At 41.2% G+C, this 20,543-nt stretch overlaps 3 protein-coding genes across 5 annotated transcripts; 1 reads left to right on the top strand and 2 right to left on the bottom strand.

Annotated features, from left to right (window-relative positions):
• Positions 1–70: 70 nt before the first annotated feature.
• On the bottom strand, positions 71–3,774 carry ino80e (INO80 complex subunit E). Its single transcript, XM_085801679.1, has 8 exons — positions 3,738–3,774; positions 3,314–3,396; positions 3,148–3,218; positions 2,997–3,049; positions 2,810–2,891; positions 2,040–2,157; positions 1,599–1,697; positions 71–1,167 (listed from the first exon to the last, which is right to left on the bottom strand). The coding sequence occupies exons 2-8, from the start codon at positions 3,392–3,394 to the stop codon at positions 961–963; spliced, it is 711 nt and encodes a 236-aa protein (XP_085657805.1). The 5' UTR covers positions 3,395–3,396; positions 3,738–3,774; the 3' UTR covers positions 71–960.
• A 1,151-nt stretch (positions 3,775–4,925) lies between these two features.
• LOC146971971 (zinc-binding protein A33) lies at positions 4,926–7,668 on the top strand. Of its 3 annotated transcripts, none has more exons than XM_085801677.1 (6): positions 4,926–4,993; positions 5,227–5,301; positions 5,494–5,589; positions 5,691–5,924; positions 6,725–6,863; positions 6,944–7,668. In XM_085801677.1, the coding sequence occupies exons 2-6, from the start codon at positions 5,236–5,238 to the stop codon at positions 7,495–7,497; spliced, it is 1,089 nt and encodes a 362-aa protein (XP_085657803.1). In that variant the 5' UTR covers positions 4,926–4,993; positions 5,227–5,235; the 3' UTR covers positions 7,498–7,668. The 3 variants fall into 3 exon arrangements, with proteins under 3 accessions (XP_085657803.1, XP_085657802.1, XP_085657804.1); XM_085801676.1 differs by lacking the exon at positions 4,926–4,993 and adding an exon at positions 6,520–6,542 and having other exon boundaries at positions 5,012–5,301; positions 6,748–6,863; positions 6,944–7,663; XM_085801678.1 differs by lacking the exon at positions 4,926–4,993.
• Positions 7,669–8,317: 649 nt separating this feature from the next.
• On the bottom strand, positions 8,318–19,871 carry LOC146971970 (uncharacterized). Its single transcript, XM_085801672.1, has 10 exons — positions 19,813–19,871; positions 19,542–19,562; positions 17,562–17,834; positions 15,672–15,792; positions 15,344–15,519; positions 14,934–15,076; positions 14,353–14,500; positions 13,931–14,112; positions 13,742–13,834; positions 8,318–12,723 (listed from the first exon to the last, which is right to left on the bottom strand). The coding sequence occupies exons 1-10, from the start codon at positions 19,856–19,858 to the stop codon at positions 12,034–12,036; spliced, it is 1,893 nt and encodes a 630-aa protein (XP_085657798.1). The 5' UTR covers positions 19,859–19,871; the 3' UTR covers positions 8,318–12,033.
• Positions 19,872–20,543: the final 672 nt, after the last annotated feature.

Below are 20,543 nucleotides of genomic sequence, written 5' to 3'. Positions count from 1 at the left end.
TTCTGTCAAAAGTGGCTTTAGGATTCCTTTCCAGGCAGAACAAACCAGCAAAGAAAACCATGAAACAAAATTATAGTGGCTTTTACACTGGCTTTGTTTATTCATATGAATAAGAATGAATGTTGTCAGTACTGACATCCTGGATACAATGCAGACTGCAGCATACCTCAGTGACTGTCGCTCTGGAATTACAGTTTTAGGGCGTGAACCCTTGGGTGGGGCATCCAGCCTTTCTATAAAACATGTTTCACACTTCCACAGCTTTATACACACCTACGGTGAGTGAAGGATGAAATATTTTAGACAAACACAAAACAGCACTGACCGACTCTTTTAGGCAAAAATGGCTCCTGCAGCAAACCTGACAAATCATTGCACTTAAAACATAAACCTCTAACATGATACTAGTTTCATTCTGACCCACACAGTTGATGGTTGACATATAATGTATATCAAGAATGTTGATTTGATGATCTAGCATTACAAGTAGAAATGCCAGGTGTCAAATTTGCCTGTAACAAGCAAACAAGACTCAAGGTTTTAACTATCACTATTATACTAACTCAGCTTTAATGATTGTTGGACAATGGAAGACAAATAGTTGTGCACACACTACAGTTGTGCACTGCAGGACTGTTTAGACAAAATATGATCAGCAGGCAGCTTGAAACTAAAAGTAAGTGGCTGTTGATTTTTCTTAAAAGCATTCAAACTGAATTTCTGTCACAGATTTAATTCTGAACATAATATATGAAGAATGTCTGTGGGAGATATTTGTGACAGCAACGCTGCTGTGAAGCGACAGCCCACAGGGGGGAGCTTGGCCTCCATTTTGAAAATATGGAGAGGGCTGCTGAACAGAGAAACTCCACAGTCAGTCACATTCCTCTGTCTTTTCCTGTAGCACACACACAACCTTTTCCAATCTCTGCTCATAAAAATATCTCAACACACTCAAGTTTACTCATTGGGAATGTCAATAACTAGCTCAGCCTCGTCTCCCTCCCCTCTGTCTTCATCTCCTCTGTCGCTGTCTCCGTCGCTCTCCCCCTCCTCCTCAGCTGCATCTCCGCTAAGCATCTGTCTGGGAACCCAGTTGAAGGGGCCGCTTGCTGTCGCAGGGGCTGCAGGGGCTGATGGGTAATTCGCTGCCATTGGGGCAACAACCTGAGGACGTCGGGATGAAACAAAAATGTTAGAAATGACACAGAGAGAGAGATGGAGATTATGATGCAGGAAGGAGGCGTCTGGATGGATGACTGCATCACAGATGTACAGAATAAATCAGCATGTAGCGTGTACATGACCTTACAGGCATACTGTCCAGACTGTCATTTTAACTGAGGGCCAAACTAAAAAATACTAAGAGGGCTGAATTCTTTTACATAATCAATGTTTTGATATGTCATTGCTTCAGAATACATCGTCTAATGATCAATTTTACGTTGATAATAAGCTATTATATTAAAACCTGCCACAGTGCAACAAAAAAATGAACCAATATTGAATTTTTCCTCATGGAGAACAAAACAACAAAACTTGTATATATATTATCATTATCTCTGACTATCCCATTTTTCTGTTTTCCTCTCTCTCACCTTCCCCGCAGTCTCTTTCTTGTTTTTTGGCGCCTTTGTTTTTCTCTCTTTCTTCATTCGTTCAGCTGGGGGAGCCAAATACTCTGGTGGGAAGGGCATCTGCCCAACACGCACGCAGCCCCCAATTTGCCAAATGACCACACGTACACACATGCACACAGGCATAGGCAAGTCACAAGAAAGACACACAGAAAACACAAAAAACATACACAGAAGAATGAACAATGCAGGGACAGTGAAGCCATTATTGATGTCAAACAAAAAAAAACAAAAAAAGAGATAAAACAGAGCTATGAATAAAATGACAAAATAATAAAATTATACAAATAATGCCAAATTAAAACAGGGTTTAAAACAAGGATTATGTTTGCTGATGAGGAGATGAACAATGTTACTGTTTCTGGTCACAATTAGATATCAGAGAGTGAGATGGAAACTCACAGTGTTGAGGTAGGGTCCTGAGCCTGATGACTGCAGGGGATTTACACCAGGACGGGACAGCAACGAGAGGTGAGGGGAGGAGGATGAAGGAAGACACGCCCCCGGACTATTTCTCCGCCTAAAAAGAATATGTGAGAATGTGTAGGATTTAACAGAAAGAGAGTCAGATAATGTGTTTCTCTGTGTTTTGGCCTCCTGTCCACACAAATCCAGTCATTCCCTAAACTTGACCCTAGTGAAACTCAACTAGCATAAATAGACTTTTTTTAATTACAGGTACCTATAGGTTGTGTATTGACTTTAGTGTCAGTTCTGTTTGGTTACTAGACAAGATTAAATAGTAGATTGAAGCCCTTTTAACCATTTTACCCAATCCTCCCATTATCTGCTGCTCACCCTGAGGTTTCTCCAATTTTTCCCTGTTAAAAGGGTTTTCTATGGAGTTTTCCATCAGTCGATGTGAGGGTCTAAGGGCAGGGGATGTTGTTATGATGCCATGTAAAGCCCTTTGAGACAAACTGTTTGTAAAAACAGGCTGTACAAATAAAATTGCCTTGCCTTGCCTCTCGAGACAACATATTTTAGAGATTTCATTGAATATTATGCCATTTATTATAATAGGATTATGCACTACAATGTAGTTGATTTATCAATGTGTATAATACACATTCATATTGACAGGATGTTTATGACTCAAGCAATTCATGCACGGTCCACATGGGCTACAGTCTAATATGTCTGAATTGTATGTAATAATAACCCCAACTTACTTCTTTGCTCCATCACGTTCCCGTTCCCTCTCTCTGGGACCTTCTCCTTCACTGTTTTCTGATGACACCGTTGCATCTGAATCTAGGTGATAAGATAGGAAAATTGGTTAAAACCTGTACACATGACACGGTGAGTGTATGACAAGAGAAACTGTTCACTGATCAACAAATGTGGTTTCACACCGACCTGAGGAGTCCTCGTCTACCCTCTCATACTGTAGCAGTCGGTCCAGAAGGAAGCTACAGATGTGAATGAGATGAGTTGTTGTTTACTACACGCGGGTAACGTTGTTTATCACTTTTATTCACCTTCATGTTCACACACAATGTTCAGTCACCTTTTGTCCCTGGAAACTTTGAGGAGTTTTCTCTGTGCTCTCCTCAGCTCCTCCTGAAAACACTCCTGCTCCTGGAAAAGGAAACCAAGCAGCCGAGGTGAGACACGGACCGAGACTGTATGTTTTTGTAAACGATCGCCTGAATGTTACGGATATATCTACTCACGTAGACAAGAAATTTTAACTTTCTCTTCAGGTTTTTGTATTTCCGCTTGTAGTCAACTTCGACGTCCGCTTGACCGTTCATATCTGAAACAAGGCACACACATGACCCATAAAACCTACCGTGAGAAAACAGTTTTTATTATTATTATTATTATTATTTTAATATACCGAATGCAATTTACATAACATGCTCTGTTTGTTAGGAAAGCACGATGATACTACAGTGGATGCTAATAACTAATGGGCTGGATGCTAAACTAAGCTAAGCTAAAGATAAACGTTGGTTTTCACAGCTAGCGGGCTAAAGATACAAAACTGCAGGTCTCAGCAGCTCTGGAAAACATACTCAGAGATTTATCGCAAATGTGAAAACATGATTCAGATAAACTTTACGGACGCTTTTATCCAAGAAAACCCACTGATACCTCTCGTTTGAGTCTGTCTGTGCGACGCTTGTTTACTGTCGTGACGTGACGTCATACTCATGCGTCGCGATGGGCGGACCATTTTTAAAAATATTTATTTTTATGTATAAATATTTAATATCATACAGAGGTACAAAGGCAGAGGTCGTTAAGTGCACATTTTTTTATTTGTTAATTTAATACTCTGACTGACAAGCGTCTGACTGACAAGCCGGTAAAATCCAATTTATGTGGATTTTATGGGGCTTGATATTAAAAGATATTAAAACAAAAACAAAAAACAAACAAAAAAACTCTAAAATTTCAATTCCAAATTTAAGAGATAAATTTGTAAGATATGATAGGCAGTCTTGGTGCGCCACTGCAGGAGTGGCTGTTCATGCGCTTCCATGACATCATGCAGCTGGTCTTTGTGTTTTATTGAATCATCCTGTCAGTGTCCCCTCCACCTGCCGCATAGCCTACTGTAGTGCACTGAGTATGCAGCTCAACCTTAGCTCAGCACAGGCACTTGCCAGGATCCAGCACAATGAATTATAGATGAGGAACATTTGCAGAGATGAGTAATGCCGCTTCAGTGCACATACCCACAGCCAGACCCCCGTGTGTGTCTCGGTTTGTGGGTGGGGAGGAAGAGACATGCAGGCAGAGACAAAGAAAGATGTAGGGAAATAAAAAGTTTAGATTGGCTGTTTAAAAAAAGAAGAAGAGGCTTTTGGCTGGGTAGTGGGGCGCAGATTTAGCCCTTGGAGAAAATAGAGCAGAAATGCTGACTGTCCATTTAGAGACAGTGGCAGCAGAATAGCTAAACCACATCCTTCGATACTGCTATCAAAGCAAGCATTTTAAATGCTTAACGTTGCTGCACTGGATCCTCTCACACCCACAGACCTTAGAGAGTGACCTTGCAAAAAATAAACATCTATTTGTCTCCCTTCCAGGCAAAACAACTGCTAGGCTACTGATATGAAACACAATATCTGACTGACTGACTGACCGCCTCTCTCCACCGCCAGATTCTTCTTTCCAAACACATGGCAGACAAAAATAGACTCCTCTGTGCCTGCTGCCATAAATCGCTATAGCCAGCCATCCAGCCAGCCAGCAAGCCCCCTTGGCAGCTACAGTCATCTGCCTTCTGCCCACCCCTCCATATCTCTCCTCTACATTTAAAGGATCCATAGCCTACACAAGTCAGGCTGTGGCTACTGATCTGTGCTTGTCAATACATTTCCTCGTTAATTTTCTGTTTGGATGTATGTCCCTGTTTGCTCTATTAATCTAACCATAGTTTGGCTGTTGTTTTCACTGTGCTGGCATGCGCTTTTTTCCCCCTCTCACTCACTCTTTTTTCTCTCCCTCTCCCTCTGTGTATTGTTACGCTTTCCTGTCCTTCACTTTGTCCCTCCCTCTTACTCCCGCCATCAACCTTTATGGGACTTTCTCAATAGTCCTCTCAATTTCTGTTTCGTCTTTTTTTTTTTGGCAGAAAACTGGAATGTACCAAAACCACACCAAAGACACCAACAACAACTGCAATAAAAGTCTACTTGCTGATTACAAGGTAAGCCTCGTGTTATATTTTTCACCTGCTGTTGTGTGAAGTGCAGCTGTCTACATTTTCTGAGTATTTATTTGATAGGTCACATTTGATGATAAGAGAAACTCAATATGGACGATATTAAATCAAAAATATTTTATTTTCCGTGTTTTCAATTCTCTTTCTCTTGTGTGTGTGTGTGTGTGTGTGTCACAGCAAAAGCTTATCCAGGCTATTAAAAGAATCAAGCATGAGGTAGATGAGTGCAGAGAAGAAGAGAGAGAGACGTACATAGAGTCTGTGGAAGTAGAGGTATTGTTGCTCCATTACAAGGCACATTATACGGGCTATAAACAAACTTAGTAGCAACTAAACTGCTTTAATTATTCTCCATTTTCCCCCTCATCATTCAGAACAGTTTTGATGGCCTGGAACGAGAAATCAGAGCCGAGTTTCAGAACCTCCATCGTTTCTTGGATGAGGAGGAGTGTAAGGACCTGGAGCGACTGGGGAGGGAGAAACAGAAACAGCTGAAGCAGCTGAAGGAGAGGGAGAAGAAAATAGTAGAGCAAGGAAGAGGCCTGGAGAGAGCAATCACAGTGCTCAACAGCAAACTGGCTGAAGATGACAGTCCAAAGCTGCTCAAAGTGAGGAAAAAAGAAAGAATCTGATTATTCCTATCTTTTATCTCACGGCTGACTTTCTGTTAGGTGTATTGATGGGTTGGCATGCATTTGGGCCAAGGGTGAACTTCGGTGTGGGTGGGCAGAGAGGAGGAGGTGAAGAATTGCGTAAAACATTCTGGAAAAGTCCTTGCACAGCAACAGAGCGGGAACGTGTGGGTTTATCCCGTCACTGTTGACATTTCCCACTGCGTTGGACAAAACTCATGTCACTGGTGACTTGACTGGTGAAAATAAGTCAGAATCACCGATCCCAGGGCTGCAGAATAAACCTGTTAAATAAACCTCTGTGACCTCTACATTGGCACTTATTTGATCACTTACAGACATTGATTGGCTGAACAGTTGACTTTGCGAGTCAAAATCAATTTCTCATTTAAAAGTGGAAGGACAAAAGGCAGTCAGTACATGAGTCACCAACTAGGAATAGACGGTATATGGCAGTCAGGGACAGGAGGCAGCTAATTGGAGGTCTATTGATGGTTTCAAAACCAGCTGTTTTAAAATGCTGTATACATGTTTTCAGCCCAATTTTCCTAAACTGTCTCTCTCATTTCAGGAAATTCAAGATCTTGTAAAAAGGCAAGTTTCCTGATAGGATGTTTTTACAAATCTGTTTTTCTTCACTCACTAATTAGCATTAAGCTTCTGTTCATGTGTGCTTGTCATTTCCTCTTACTCCTGTTAATGAATCCTGCCCTTAAATCCTCTCTTCCATGTGTCTTGCATGATTTATATTCTGTCATCCATCATTTAATCCTTAGCTTTGCCAATTTTGTCCAAGCAGGTCTCAGGTCAGCTTCGTTCCTCCAGCGGAGGTGGACACTGAGGTGCGCTCCGGCCAGTTTGTGGGGCCCATCCAGTATAGAATATGGAAGCATATGAAAAGCTGCCTCTACCCAAGTACGTGTGTTCTGTTATCCAGTTTGTCATTCAAAACAACAGCAGAGTATATACCTAATATAATTTCTGTTTACCCACAGATATTACATCATTGACCTTTGACCCTGAGACAGCCCATCCCAACCTGTCCCTGTCCCAGTCGTGCACCTCAGTATGGTTTGAGGAGGATAAAGACACAACAGACATTGAGCTCAACCCACGGCGGTTCCACTACTATTACTGTGTGTTTGCTCATCAGTGCTTCACCACAGGGCGTCACTACTGGGAGGTGGAGGTGGGTCATAAGACAGCGTGGAGGTTGGGTGTGGCACGGGAAGATGTTTCCAGAGGGGAGATGGCTGCTACCGGCACGTCCAGTGGCCTCTGGACCCTGGCCCTGAAGGGCGGATCCATCATGGCCTGCACCGACCCAAAACCCATCAAAGTCAGAGTGTCTGTCCTGCCTGTCCGCATCGGCGTGTTCTTAGACTGCGATAGGGAGGAGGTGTCTTTTTATAATGCTGTTACCATGGCGCCCATTTACACCTTCACCATGGGAACAGTATTGGGTCCTCTGTTTCCCTTCTATAACCCATGTGACACAGATGATGGGAAGAACACAGCGCCAATGAAGATGTTTACCCCATCACTGTAATAAGAACTATTAGTTTGGGCACGGTCCAGTACACATGGTCAACATTACTATTCAGAGCAGATTTATAGCTTAATGACTACTGCTTGTTGATCAAAAGCTAAGTAATAGGCAACTATTCCTACATTAGTTTATTATTTGAGCAATTTTTCATCAAAACAAGACATTTGAAGCCATCAATTCTGGGAGTGTGTTTCACTATTTTCTAGACAAAGCATCAAATTTATTGATATGGAAACAATAATCAATGATAAAAAAAGCATTGCCAATTACATTACAACTTGTTGTAAGAGTGTTTTAAATAGAGAATCTGAAAATTAAATACTTACCGAAACATTTAAAAGTTGCTACTGGACCTACCAATGATTGTCTGTGTAATTTTAATGTATTTCTTCTAATTTTAAAGATATTACTTGAATTCTTTTTTCTTTTTTTTTTTGTTAGATTTGGCAAAGTCCATGTAGCCTATTTGAATGAGATGCTTCAATACATCTTGAACTCAGTTGTACTAAAAAGAGCACAAGAAGACAAAGCATGAAAGATGTAATCTGTACTCAGTGTGGAGCTTCAGGTCTATAGCAGGTGTTAGCAACATTACGATGTTACCTTTGGCCTGTTTATAAATATCTTTGTTGTGCCTGTTCTGCTCTGACATATCCTGGCATGGTTATGGAATTTGCATGACCTGGGGTGAGAAAGTGGTGCGTGACACTCAGAACAAGTGATGGCTGACACTGTGAGAGATAAGCGTCTGAGCTGTGAGACTACACAGCCCTCCTGTGAGTTTGTGGTGTAGGGAAAACAAACACAACCGCACAGCAAATGTCATAATCTTTTGTTTATTCTTAGTATTCCTTTAGACATGAAATAAAGAAAAGAATTGTCTTTACAAAACATCTGTGTGAAGTGTTGTGCAAAAAGGGAGTAAAGAGAAAACATGAGGAACGTCACACCACACCCAGGCCAGAACAGCAGAAGTAAACAGAGAGGATCAGGGCAGAGACAACTACATAGTGCAAGTAGTGCCAGTGGTATTAACAGTAGTGATTTCTATTAGTGGTTATCAGAGGTGGATATGAAACCAGAATCCCTCTGGTACCTGTTAGATATAATAAGTCCAATTCCACTAGACTGAGCCTTCTATGAGATGCTCATAATGTGTAAACCAAAGGCTCGTGCTGCCCACTAATGCACTCTCTGCCTCTCTCGCTTCCCTACTCACTCTGAGTGGCTTGGTATTACAATCACTGACAATACTCAGTAGTGGTGGTGCATGGAAATGCTGTTTTAGCAGTCTCTCCTCAGCTGCTCATCACAATATAACTCTCAGGGTTACTCACACAAAGCTTAGTCATTCATCGGCCGACATCGAGAGTTCCCTCACATACTCTGAACCGTGCTACACACTCGATCGATGCAATGGAAAACACCCTCCATCACAAATGAAATTCCTTATGCTACACATAATCATCCGGGAAACCTGGAAGTCAGACCTTCACCGTTGCTCTCAACATTCTCATACAATATGTCACACACATGTCCTGCACATTATCATATCATAGGCCAGTCAGTGAGATCGCTTTGTTCAGTCACATGTGCAAACAGCATCCTATATCTGTGAATACCCTACCTACTTATTAAGAAAAAGGTGCCATTAGAAGTGTCGGCAAACAACAAGAGTACAGACCGACTATCCAATACACATTTTAGGCACTAAAACAAATCAGAATCAGAATCATTCAAATATCTCAAAGTTACAATATCGTTTACATTTTTTTTTTCTGTTTTCTTTGTGGTTTTCAACACATTCACACACAGCACTTGTTTTTGTTCACATTGCAACACTAAGCAGGCACATGGATACCTTACTCACAACAGATGGAGAAGCTCACATGAAAGAACAATAGTTTCATTCTGTACAAACACACACACACACACACACACACACACACACACACGCTTTAGTCATAAATCAATCACACTTACGCACAGGTGCATAATGGGCATACGCACTTAGAACACACAGATCCCCAGCTCACAATGATGGCAACATTGAAACATCACGCCTCTGGTCACACACACACACACACACACACACACGCACACACACACAACAACAACAACAACTTTAGGACAACAAAAGCCTGTTGTTTAGGACATGTTGTGGGCATGCTGCGGTCACTGCTTTAAGTGGCATAGGTTAACATTTTAATACAATATGTAAATACTGTGAGAGATACTGTAAGATGTGAATATCATCAGGTTGGAATGGCTACAATAGCGGATAATTGATCTAATATAGTCTCGATGGATTTTTACAATATTTTGTTCTTAAATTAGTTCAAGACGTTAGTGAATATTAGTGTAAATAGTATATAGTATGTTATGTGTATATATTCTTTATTCTGGATTTAAGGTTGGTGAGAAATTTAAATTAGTTTTCTTTTTTATTACTAAGTACAATACAATAATCGTACTATACCCTAAAAACATTCAGCCTTAAGGGGTTAAACTGGCGTACACATGCAATATTTACAAGGCTGGAGTGTGTGTGTGTGTTTTATTTACCTCAGTGTAATGTACAGTATTATATGTCTATATAAAGACCATTTTCAGTATTGCCAAAATAGGTGTGTGGTTCCTTCACAGATCCAGGCTGGAAAATAGGCATATCAACTGTTTTTAATGATCTAATCCTTGGATTGCCTTTGTTCATTTTCAATACATGTGACTTGAAAGTTTGATGCTATATGTCTATCTTTACGCCGAGGCACCTTGATTTTTGTTATTATTTTTTTGTAGTTTTACTTTATTTATTATATTGATTTCAGTATCAAATCCTATGGCTTGACATATCTCAGATATCGATTTACTTGTAAGAAAAATCTATTAGTCAGGAAAACTACTGAGAAAGGCCAGTTGGTTTTTGATCCTTCTGCTTCCTACAATTTAACAACGTTTTACCGATTAAACTAACGTGTCTGTCTTATTGTGCTTTTCTCAAAAATCCAAAATGCTTCTTGTTCATTTCAGTGCATCAAACTGTTTTGTTTCAGTTGTCAGTTAAAACATGAGGTAGAGACACGCATTTTGTCACATGAAAACTGTATCTGCACACCTCCTCTTTACCATACAAGTTTCAACTAAGTGTTCACTGAACATCCAACCTCCAAACTCACATAGACCAGCTCTGAACAAACAATGTTGTGGTAATGGAAAAGGCCTCATAGGACTATTTTGGAGACATTAAAGATGTTAGGCTTTCAACATTTCAGGAACTACTGTCCAACATTGGCAAAGAAAAAAACAAAACACATACGTACATTTTACACTAAATAGCTAAGTGAAGAAAGGGAGGGGGAGAGTGAGGGGAGGAAAGAATACAGAGGCTCAAGGGAGGAGTGGCAGACAAAGCCTTGACAAAAGAAGGAAGGAACAAAGTAATGACAATAAAAAAACAAAGGAATAAGTAAACACTTTCATTCAGTATTTCACCTGTGGAAAGCCCAACATACAGGAGGAACGTTGTGGTCCCGATAACTGCCTGGAGTTTCTGCTGCCATGAGCTTCCTATTCTAATCGTAAGAGTAATGAGATTTTGTTGAGCCACTGAAAAAAATCCAGATCAAAGAGAATAAAACGGTTGATCTGGACTTGAGGGATCAGTCTGAAAAAAGCAGTTTAATCATCTGAGATATCCACTTTGGATCTGAAACTCAATATCACAGACTATTAATAGTCAGGTTAGGATTATTAGTATATTTCCTTGTGTGGCTTAAACTATGCAGAACTCTTTTTGTTTTTGCTATATGTTAATGTTTCTGATGTTTCTGAAGCATATGCAGTGTAAGCAACATCCACATTTTCACTATGTACAAAATGGCAACAACAGGATGTGGTATAAGTAACCAAAAGGGCTTTTCTGTTTTGATTAGGTCCAATCAAAAAATGTCATTGCGCATTTTAGTATGTTTGATGCATGCATTTTGTCTGTTTTATTAACATGCTCGTAGGGAAACAGGCATCTTCATAGGAAAGGATGGTTAGTTAGGGTCAACTAAGGAATTCTAGTTCGTCCTTGTATTAATAAAATCTTGTAAACTTTTCTGGGTACCTCATTATGTTAGAAAAGACCTTATTTGGGGTTAACAGATAAGTTGTAAACACTGCAGGGGATTTCATTTGAAGTCTGGCAGTTTTACTGTGAAGCTACCAGAAAAACAAAACCAAAGACAAAAAACAACACCAGCACCACTTAAACTATCACTACCAGTACAACTAAATATTTAACAATCAACAAGCCGCAATTGTTACGTGAAGTTTTTCTGAATCAGAAAGTCTCAAAGGTTAGGTGTTAGTAACAGACAAGTGAGATACCATAATCAAGGTTGTGTTCAGACATTAGAAATGTTAAACCAAAGCCCTCACCCTAGTTTCAGTGGTTTCTTCAACATTTGGTAGGGGGTGCTCGATTGTCTACAGTGGTGGGACATGGAAAAGATTTGTGGGGCTTCCCTTGTGTTTTTGTAAGGGCAGTTCTCAGGTGGTGGCTGAATCCTCAGCCACAGTGCCATCTTTGCTGGCCTCTAATACGGTGTCACCAGATTTCAGCTCCACTTCGGGGGTTTTAGGCGGGGCTACCTTTGGACCAGAGTCTCCGATAACATCAGCATGATCTGGGCTTGGTTTGGAATCCGGACCTGGCTCAGGTGTACCGTTGGTGATAGGTTCTGGTGTGGTCGGTTTCGGGGGCTCAGGTGTGGGAGTTAGGGCACTCTTGCTTTCTGGGGTTGGGGCTTTAGGGGAAGCTGGTTTAGGCTCTGGGCTTGGGCTGGGTGCAGGCTTTGGATCAGCGGGACTCAGACGAGCCTTGGGCTCAGGGCTCGGGGCTGGGCTAAGCTTAATTTCCTCTGGTTTGGGCACATCCAACTTTGCTTCCATGGGCTGATCAGGGGTTTTCTTGATCTCAGGTGATGGGCTGGGTTTAGTTTCAGCGACTGGACTGGGTTTAATTTCCATAGCTGGTGGAGCGCTTGGCTTGGATTCAGCAGCAGATGGTGGACTTGGTTTGGGTTCAGCAGCAACAGAGATGCTTACAGCCTCAGAGTCGGGGATTTGATCGGGGGCATCAGTGTCAGTGTCCAGCGGGAGGGCGGTGTTAAAGCCAACACCAGAGTCACTGGTCTCTAGGTTACCGATTCCAACCTCTTTAGAGGAAACCTCCAGACCCTGAGTTCAGACAGAGAACAAGGCAAATTACAGTCACTTGCGGAGCAGCTTTGTAGGACGAGCCAATCCACAGTGCTTGACACAATATAGGAAGACAAGATATAAGAGCCATACAAGGTGATATAAAAGAAACATGTCCTTTGGATTTTAAAAGGATGAAAAGATAATATACAAGATAAGATAAGAAGATAATAATAGGTAAAAATTGGGTAAGAGTGGGGGATAACGGTCACAGCACAGGTATAGAACGGTGCAAGATAATAGGGAATAGACCCAAATATAATAAAAGGCAGCAGCGAACAGAAAAGTTTTCAGCCTTGATTTAAAGGAACTGAGAGTTGGGTAGACCTCAGGTTTTCTGGGACCTTACTTCAAATTAGTCTCACATAGCCAGACCTGTCTCCACAGCACTGTAGCTCCAGATATGATATGAGATATGATATGATATGTCAAAAATGTAACATGCAGAAAAAATGAATATGTGAGTATTGGGGGCGGGACTAGATAAGCTTTTGCTTCTCCCGCTTTCCCTTTCGGTCATGTGTATTGTATTAATTGGATTGAGATGATGTGTGATGATGATGACTAATTGACATGCCCGAAATGAACCAAATAAATATCTCAAATAAATATGTGGTGGGTAATATCTGAATGCTGCTTCTTTGAGTTTAGCTTTGACTTTGCGGACGGTACAATGGACCTGCCCCAGAAGATCTGAGGTGTCTGGACAGTTCGTAACATAGCAGCAGGTCAGGGATGTATTTTGGCCCTAAAGCATTTGGTGCTTTATAAACCAACAGTAATATTATACAATCAACTGTCTGTCACACAGGAAGCCACTGCAAAGATCTGAGACCTGGACTGATGTGATCTTCTCTCTTGTTCTTAGTGAGGACTCTAGCAGCAGTATTCTGAATAAACTGCAGCTGTCTGAACGCAGAAAACAGCATACAAATGGAGACATGATTAAAACCTCTCAAAGATGCACTTTTAAAAGATAGACACCACATACACTTACTTTAATGTCCACCTCAGTGCTTTGAGATTTCTCGGTGGTGTCAGCCTGGGAATGCTTTGATTCCTCACTAAGTTTGGTGATGTTCTTCACCACCTGTGAAGAAGTGCAGAGAAAAACAAAACAACATCAGGGCACACATCAACAGCAGCAGCAGCAGCACATTGTCAGACACGTATTTGTCTCTCCAACCTGTCTGAAGGCCTCTCCCTCGTCCTCTTTACCAGCGTTCTGGGCAATCTTCTCCAGGGCAGCAGCCCTCTTAGCCCTCTTCTTCACCTTGACCAGACAGGACAACAGGCAAACCAGCAGAAGGAAAACCAGCAGGCCCAACAGGGCGATGATGGCCACATACAGTGACTCCAGCTTGTAGGCTACATGGTGGCACAGTGGGAAGAGAGAGAGAAGGACATGAGTGGGAGAGTAAATAATTCAACTGTTTTTTCATTGACGTATTGAAATTCCGATGCAGGAATGACAGCTGACAAAAGAAAGGGAATATGTTTAGTATTTAGCTTATAAACCAAGTCTTTTGGCTCCTCTATTTCTTGACATCAGCAAACAGTTGTCACAGCAATATTATCCCATTTATCAACCATTCCTCTCCTCCTTACGTTGTACTCCCAGGTGGATTGTGGACACAGTGAATCCCAGCATGTCAGTAATTTTGAACTGGCCTGCATCTGCACCCGTGACCTGATCTAGAAAAATGAATGAACCCTCCAGAGAGAGACGGTCGTTGAGACGAAGCTCCTCTAGAGCCTAGAATGCAAAAACAAACATGACTCTCTTTAACATCAAAACACTGAATCATGACAGGACAGCATACATAAAACATCAGTGAATGTGGTCAAAGATAAAAGAATATAAACACCACTTGTAACAGTTGCTTAAAGGCTTTAACTCTGAAGTAATACTGACTTAAATGTCCATTAGCAGATTTTATTAGATATAATCGTAATCGTCTTACAATTCTTATCTTGTAAATGCTTTTGTGTTAATATGATATATTTATATACAAAATGAAACATTCATGTTTTCTTGGGGTTATAAAAACCAACTAAATAAATGAAAGGGAAAGGGCAAAGAGAGCTTCCATTATATATCACCCATTTTTGTTGTTATGGTGATTAATGAAGGAAGCAAATAATCACATGAGGGGTGGGAATAAAGATAAATGAGGGGCTCCAGTTACACTTGTGAATTCTCCCTTGTCCAGCAGCAGATGGGTTGTGGAGTCACGGTCAGACGTGTAGTAGAGGTGGACCAAGGAGCTGTTGAGAATCAGGTTGATCTTCAGTCTTTTACCGTAAGGCAGGGTCACAAAGTTTTGGTGCTCTGAGACAGGGAAAGATGAAGGGGAAGGGAAGATGGAGAATAAATAACATCACAGCTCTGTTTACAGGTCCATTAGATCATCTAAGATACATTAGCCTGTGAGAGCCCATTAACATTTAGGTCTTTAAAAAGCCATTATTGCACACAAGAAAAGCACAACAACGGAACTACAACAACAACAACATCCTGATGGGAGCTGTTGGTCATTTAAATAAGTCCAAGCATGACAGGAGAGAGCGCATCATCTGTCTTCATCTGTCCTCTCACCCTTGACGTTGAGACACACTTTCCTTTGGATAACACCATCGGCATCCCTGACAGTGTAGCTACCCTCATCTGCACCGGTGACAGCGCTGAGGGTGACGTGGCGATCGTTGACGCTGATGCGGCCCACGTAGCCCTCCCTGGACAAGCCTGCGTTGGTTAGCAGCACCATCCCCGGTCTGCAGGAGAGAAAGTCAAAAGAGGCTGAACTTTGCTCAACCTCTCCTGGTAATTCTGTAACGGCCTGTCACAGTACATGCACATCACGGTGGGAAAATGTCATTACACATTCTCTTAGATTAAAATATCAGAGTAATTTTGTTGACTCTACCTGGAGGTCAGGTTGGCCTCCACAGCAATGGACCTGTACTCCAGGGTGATGGGAGGCGTCACCCCCAACAGTGGAATATGGTAGTTGTCTCCATATTTAATGATTTGCTCGTTGGAGCAATCTAGACAGTAAAAGGAAGGTGGTAAACATTTTGCTCTTGAGTTAATGGAAGAAGCAGCAGTAATTACAGTAGATAGGAAATGGCCTGACATGTAAGGAGTGAAAAGAGAGAGAGAGAGAGTGTTTGCTTCAGGTGAAGGAAGAAAAGATCGAAGAAGGATGGGGGGAGGAGGGGATGGTTTGGCAGATGTGGCGAAAAGGGGACAGATTGCAGGGAAACAGAAGGAGCAGTGATCCAAAAATATCAGACTAGCTGCAATGAAAGGGTAGGGGTACAAACCAAGCAGAGGGGAAGACAGTAAAGACTAGATAAAGACAGGAAAGCAGCAGGGAGGTAAGGAGAGGGGAGTGGGTTGGCGGTTGAAGAGCTGGCTAATTACTGCCTGGCAGTTCTGGCATACTCTGAGAACACGCACACACACACACACACACACACACACACACACACACACACACACACACACACACATGCGTATCTTCATCACCTCGCAACACATGACTCCTTCCATATGGTCCATCGTCCACATACTGCTACACTACAGTCTCCTTTATCCACGCTGGGTTTGAGCCCACTCAGACTGTGCAGGTGGAGTCATTTCATCTTTCTCTCACATTTTTGTTTACGTTTGTAATTTCATCAGAATTTGCTGGGCAGCGTGATGAGTCAACACAGCTGCAACTTGTAACACTCACAGGACAAACAGGACGTGTAACTGTGAGATTTATCAGGCCGTTCACTGCACTACAGAGGAAATGACACTGACTGCATGGATATGAGAGGATTATTCGTCATCCTGGAGTTTTAGGTACAATGTTCAGAGGTAATAAATGGAATATTAAAAGTAAAACTCTAGCATGTAAAGTCATTTTTTATCTATACAAAAATAAATATTCTATGAATTTTAATATTCTGGGAAATTGGTCCCTCTAAGTTTTTAATACATTACTGGAGGAAGACAATAATGTTATTGTCACTTAGTCCATCAAGATGGAGTAAGATGGATACTATTTTTTATGTTTGTTGAATATTATAAGATTATTCAAAGATGCAGCCATATCACTGACTATCTTGACAGGAACCATTTAGAAAATATAATATATAGTTTCACAGGCTCACTGCTTATCCATGCACTCACTGAGTCTGTTGGCACCTCCCCTGGGTGGAGCTGCCCAAATCACCACTAGTTGACTATAGCTGTAGGACCTTCTGGGACCCCCCACTGACCCAGCCTGTGATTGGCTATCTTAGACATGGTAGGCCATATATTTGCCTGTAAAGTATTCTTTTAAAAATCTCTGCTTGAAAAAGGTCCTGTGGACCGAAACGTTGTCTCTTTTATAATAACGTTTTTTTGCAAGTGATTGGACAGTGTGCGGGAGACCCTTTTTTCCTTTGTTGAATATTATAAGATTATTCAAAGATGCAGCCATATAACTGACTATCTTGACAGGAACCATTTAGAAAATATATATTAAAAACAGAAACTTGTACAATTATTTTGGATCTAAAGTGTTGTTTTTCTGGTCTGTGTTGTATTGAGAGTGAAAGTTGTAGAAGTTTTAATGGTTGATTTGATTTAGAATAACCTGATTTAGTATGATCACAGATGAAGTGATGTAAAACTGGTTCTAATATGAGTCTGAATTTTAAACCTTCAAGTCCATTACATTTCATCTTAGTGTTGTGAATTGAAATTCAAGCTGTACCCGTGAGAGTGATATATGTCAGTGAAGGCACTTCATTATCTTTCCTAATGTGTCATCCAGTACCTCGGACTATAAGAGTGATGTGTTTTGTGTCCTCCGGCTTATCTGGATTCTTCACTGTGTACACGCCCTCGTCTCCTTCACCCACAGCGTCTATAATGAGGTGGCTGAGGTGGCGGTTGAGTTTGGTCCGATTGTTGACCACAACGCCGCCCTGCATCAGGACCACATCAGACGCCCTAGGAGTGGACCTGTTCTGAAATGTGACCTCCAGCCAGAGCGAGGGCAGCATGATGTGAAAGTCCTCTCCGTGGAACAAGGTCATGTCCTCGTCCACTGGAATTACACATTGGGACAAAGGAAGGTGTAAGCACTGACAAACACAAAAGAAGATTATAGCTGCTGCGCAGCAATGGGTCGGGTCCGGGCTACTTTCGGGCATATTTAGGTAATTCTGAGCAACAAACAGGAGAATTGGAAGACAGGACAGTTGTCCTTATAATGTCCAATTTGCATCATTTGAGGATTGAACCCACAACCTCTAGAACCAAAGACCGTTGTCTCGCACTGAGCTAATTGACAAGTGGCAGTGCAACAGTGGCTTCACAAATTGAGTAAGTCATTCACTGTCGTGTAGGCAGATTTGAAACCACAGTAAAAAGAAAAATCAGTTTTTGAGGTAAAATAATGATATGTATTTGTAAAACATCTACTGTGACTCTTAAGATGTTAGGAGCCTTCGCACATGGTCCAGTCCAAGCTATTTGGATTTTTAAACTTAGAGGCTTGCTGTGATGCCACCATTAGGACAATTGTCTTGTATTTCGTATTGAGGACAACTGACATTTTGATCTGTCATCATCATCATCACCCTTGCTGGGTCTCAAACTCACAGCCTCTGACACGAAGAACCAGCTCCTAACTCACTGAGCTAATTGGCTGGTAGTGAGACCTGCTGTGTAGCTTCATTTATCCACTCAGGTGAGTCAGTGCCCGGGCAGCTGTTGTGATGAAATGGTCAAAAGTCAGAAATTCAGTCATCTAAACAAAAATCTGATAATACATAAATTGCATCTTGACAGCATGGAAATGTTGGTGATTTGTTTTTAATGATACGTGTTTTGCTTCATAAGAGAAAATATGATGTTTATAAATTCCACACTCACATTGGCTGCAGTTGTTCCCATGAGAGCAGAATTCAAAATGTTCTAGAAAATTCAGTTTTTGAATTAAAATTCTGATATTTGCTAAACTTCATCAACCATGACTCCAGAATATTGTCATTTTTTTCAGGAAGTTTGAAAATGTATTTATCAAGAATTTAATGGTATATGTTTACAGTACCGTTTACAGTCAAACGTTTTCATGCACTGTAGGCTCAATTTTTGCTTAATCAAAAATCCGAGAAACAAGTTTTGTGGAGGACGGTCTGGAGATGCTCTGTAGCAAGTTTGGTGTCAATTGAGCAAAAATTGTGGGAGGAGATACATTTTAAAAGTTTTACAGTTATTGAAAAAAACAGAGTGATGGACTTCATAATTTGTAATAAGTTTAAGTGGACAAAAGTTTCAGCAGTATTGAGGCTACATTGTGGTGAAGTTTCAACACTGTAGCATCTACCGTTGGTTTGGTAGGAATTTTTAAAGTTTTTAAATTTAAACGCTTATTGTGCCCCCCCTAGGAGGGGGGGGCACATGTCCTTGGAGTTGAGTGAATCTGGCATGGGACTGAACCTTTGTGCAAAGTTTGGTGAGTTTTCGCCCATGGGAAGTATGACTTCCTTGGAAGAAGAAAGAAAGAAAGAAAGAAAGAAAGAAAGAAAGAAAGAAAGAAAGAAAGAAAGAAAGAAGAAGAAGAAGAAGAAGAAGAAGAAGAAGAAGAAGAAGAAGAAGAAGAAGAAGAAGAAGAAGAAGAAGAATTCCTAGGAATACAATAGTGTCCCGGCAGCTTAGCTGCCCGGACCCTAATAAGAAAAGCTCATAAATCATCACTGATGGGTGAGGAGCTAACAGTTATATCTGATGAACTACACAAGAGACCTACCTTTCACAGGGGCAGAAAGGACTGTGAACAAAGATGAAAGAAAACACAGATCAAAAGTGGCTCCGTATTACTTGGACTCTTTCATGCTGTCAGATAAATTTAAGTTCAGTGTCAGAGTTCTTTTCTTCACTATTAAAATGAAGACCTACAGGTTTTTCTACATCATCTACAGAAATTCCTCTTATACCTAAATTACTACACATCTTGTCTATTAGACTAAAGGAGTGTCCCAGCACCACTGACATTAATACATTCTTCTATTATTCCCTACCTGCAGTGACCATCAAGCTCAGTGTGATCACACTGAGGCTCCCCATCCTGTCGGTGTCTTTGTGTCTAGAAAGAAAAATGAAAGCTGCATTTCTCCATCATATTTGTACACATGAATTTTGTACTTAGACAGGTCTATGCAGTCTAGACATGGCTTGGACAATCATGTGGAGATTTATTATTTGGGAGATGCCTGCTGCTTGGGAGATGTCCTGCTGACATATGCTCAAAGGTACACAAACACACAGAGGCACTTAGAGAAAAAAAAATGTGTCAGTTGCAATTAGACAATAAATTGACAAATTATTCTCAAGTGCTCCACCATTCAGTGATGTCACTATTAATAATCCAAAGTGTAAAATGTTCCTCATGGTATACACATCCTGCTGCAGATATTCAAGAAGTACATTAATCTCTTAGACATAATTTCTCCATTGCTACAATCAATATCAAATCCCAATATGCTAATATGATCCATTGCCAACCCACTCCCCTATTTCCACAACAGCACGTGAAGGTTTCTGAGAAGGATCCTGACTAATTGCAGCTCTGAGGAGATAATTGATCATGCGAATGGCTTTCCTCTGTGCTGAGACATCAGAGGCAACACATCAAGGAGGTTGGCGCAAAAGACACCTTCCTGTGGCTTTCATTTTAAAAGCGCTGGAGGGGATCAGAGGAAAACACCTGCAGTGCTCACAGAGTCAGACAGAGCAGCATCTATGTGGCATG

The sequence above is a fragment of the Trachurus japonicus genome, chromosome 16 (assembly GCF_045865225.1).
Source record: "Trachurus japonicus isolate A0001 chromosome 16, Traja_1.0".
NCBI classification, from domain to species: domain Eukaryota; kingdom Metazoa; phylum Chordata; class Actinopteri; order Carangiformes; family Carangidae; genus Trachurus; species Trachurus japonicus.
This window is presented reverse-complemented; position numbering and strand designations above follow the sequence as displayed.

What these genes read in the sequence shown, in the direction of transcription:
- LOC146971970 (XM_085801672.1), bottom strand. Translation starts at nt 19,858, where the DNA reads ATGGGGAGCCTCAGTGTGATCACACTGAGCTTGATGGTCACTGCAG. An exon ending in AGGGAGAGGCCTTCAGACAG is followed by an intron (nt 13,835 to 13,930) that starts GTTGGAGAGACA and finishes ACTTCTTCACAG; the next exon opens with GTGGTGAAGAACATCACCAA. An exon ending in GCACTGAGGTGGACATTAAA is followed by an intron (nt 12,724 to 13,741) that starts GTAAGTGTATGT and finishes GTCTGAACTCAG; the next exon opens with GGTCTGGAGGTTTCCTCTAA.
- ino80e (XM_085801679.1), bottom strand. Translation starts at nt 3,394, where the DNA reads ATGAACGGTCAAGCGGACGTCGAAGTTGACTACAAGCGGAAATACAAA. An exon ending in AGTTAAAATTTCTTGTCTAC is followed by an intron (nt 3,219 to 3,313) that starts GTGAGTAGATAT and finishes TTCCTTTTCCAG; the next exon opens with GAGCAGGAGTGTTTTCAGGA. An exon ending in GGTAGACGAGGACTCCTCAG is followed by an intron (nt 2,892 to 2,996) that starts GTCGGTGTGAAA and finishes CTTATCACCTAG; the next exon opens with ATTCAGATGCAACGGTGTCA.
- LOC146971971 (XM_085801676.1), top strand. Translation starts at nt 5,056, where the DNA reads ATGCGCTTTTTTCCCCCTCTCACTCACTCTTTTTTCTCTCCCTCTCCC. An exon ending in GTCTACTTGCTGATTACAAG is followed by an intron (nt 5,302 to 5,493) that starts GTAAGCCTCGTG and finishes TGTGTGTCACAG; the next exon opens with CAAAAGCTTATCCAGGCTAT. An exon ending in ACAGTCCAAAGCTGCTCAAA is followed by an intron (nt 5,925 to 6,519) that starts GTGAGGAAAAAA and finishes CTCTCATTTCAG; the next exon opens with GAAATTCAAGATCTTGTAAA.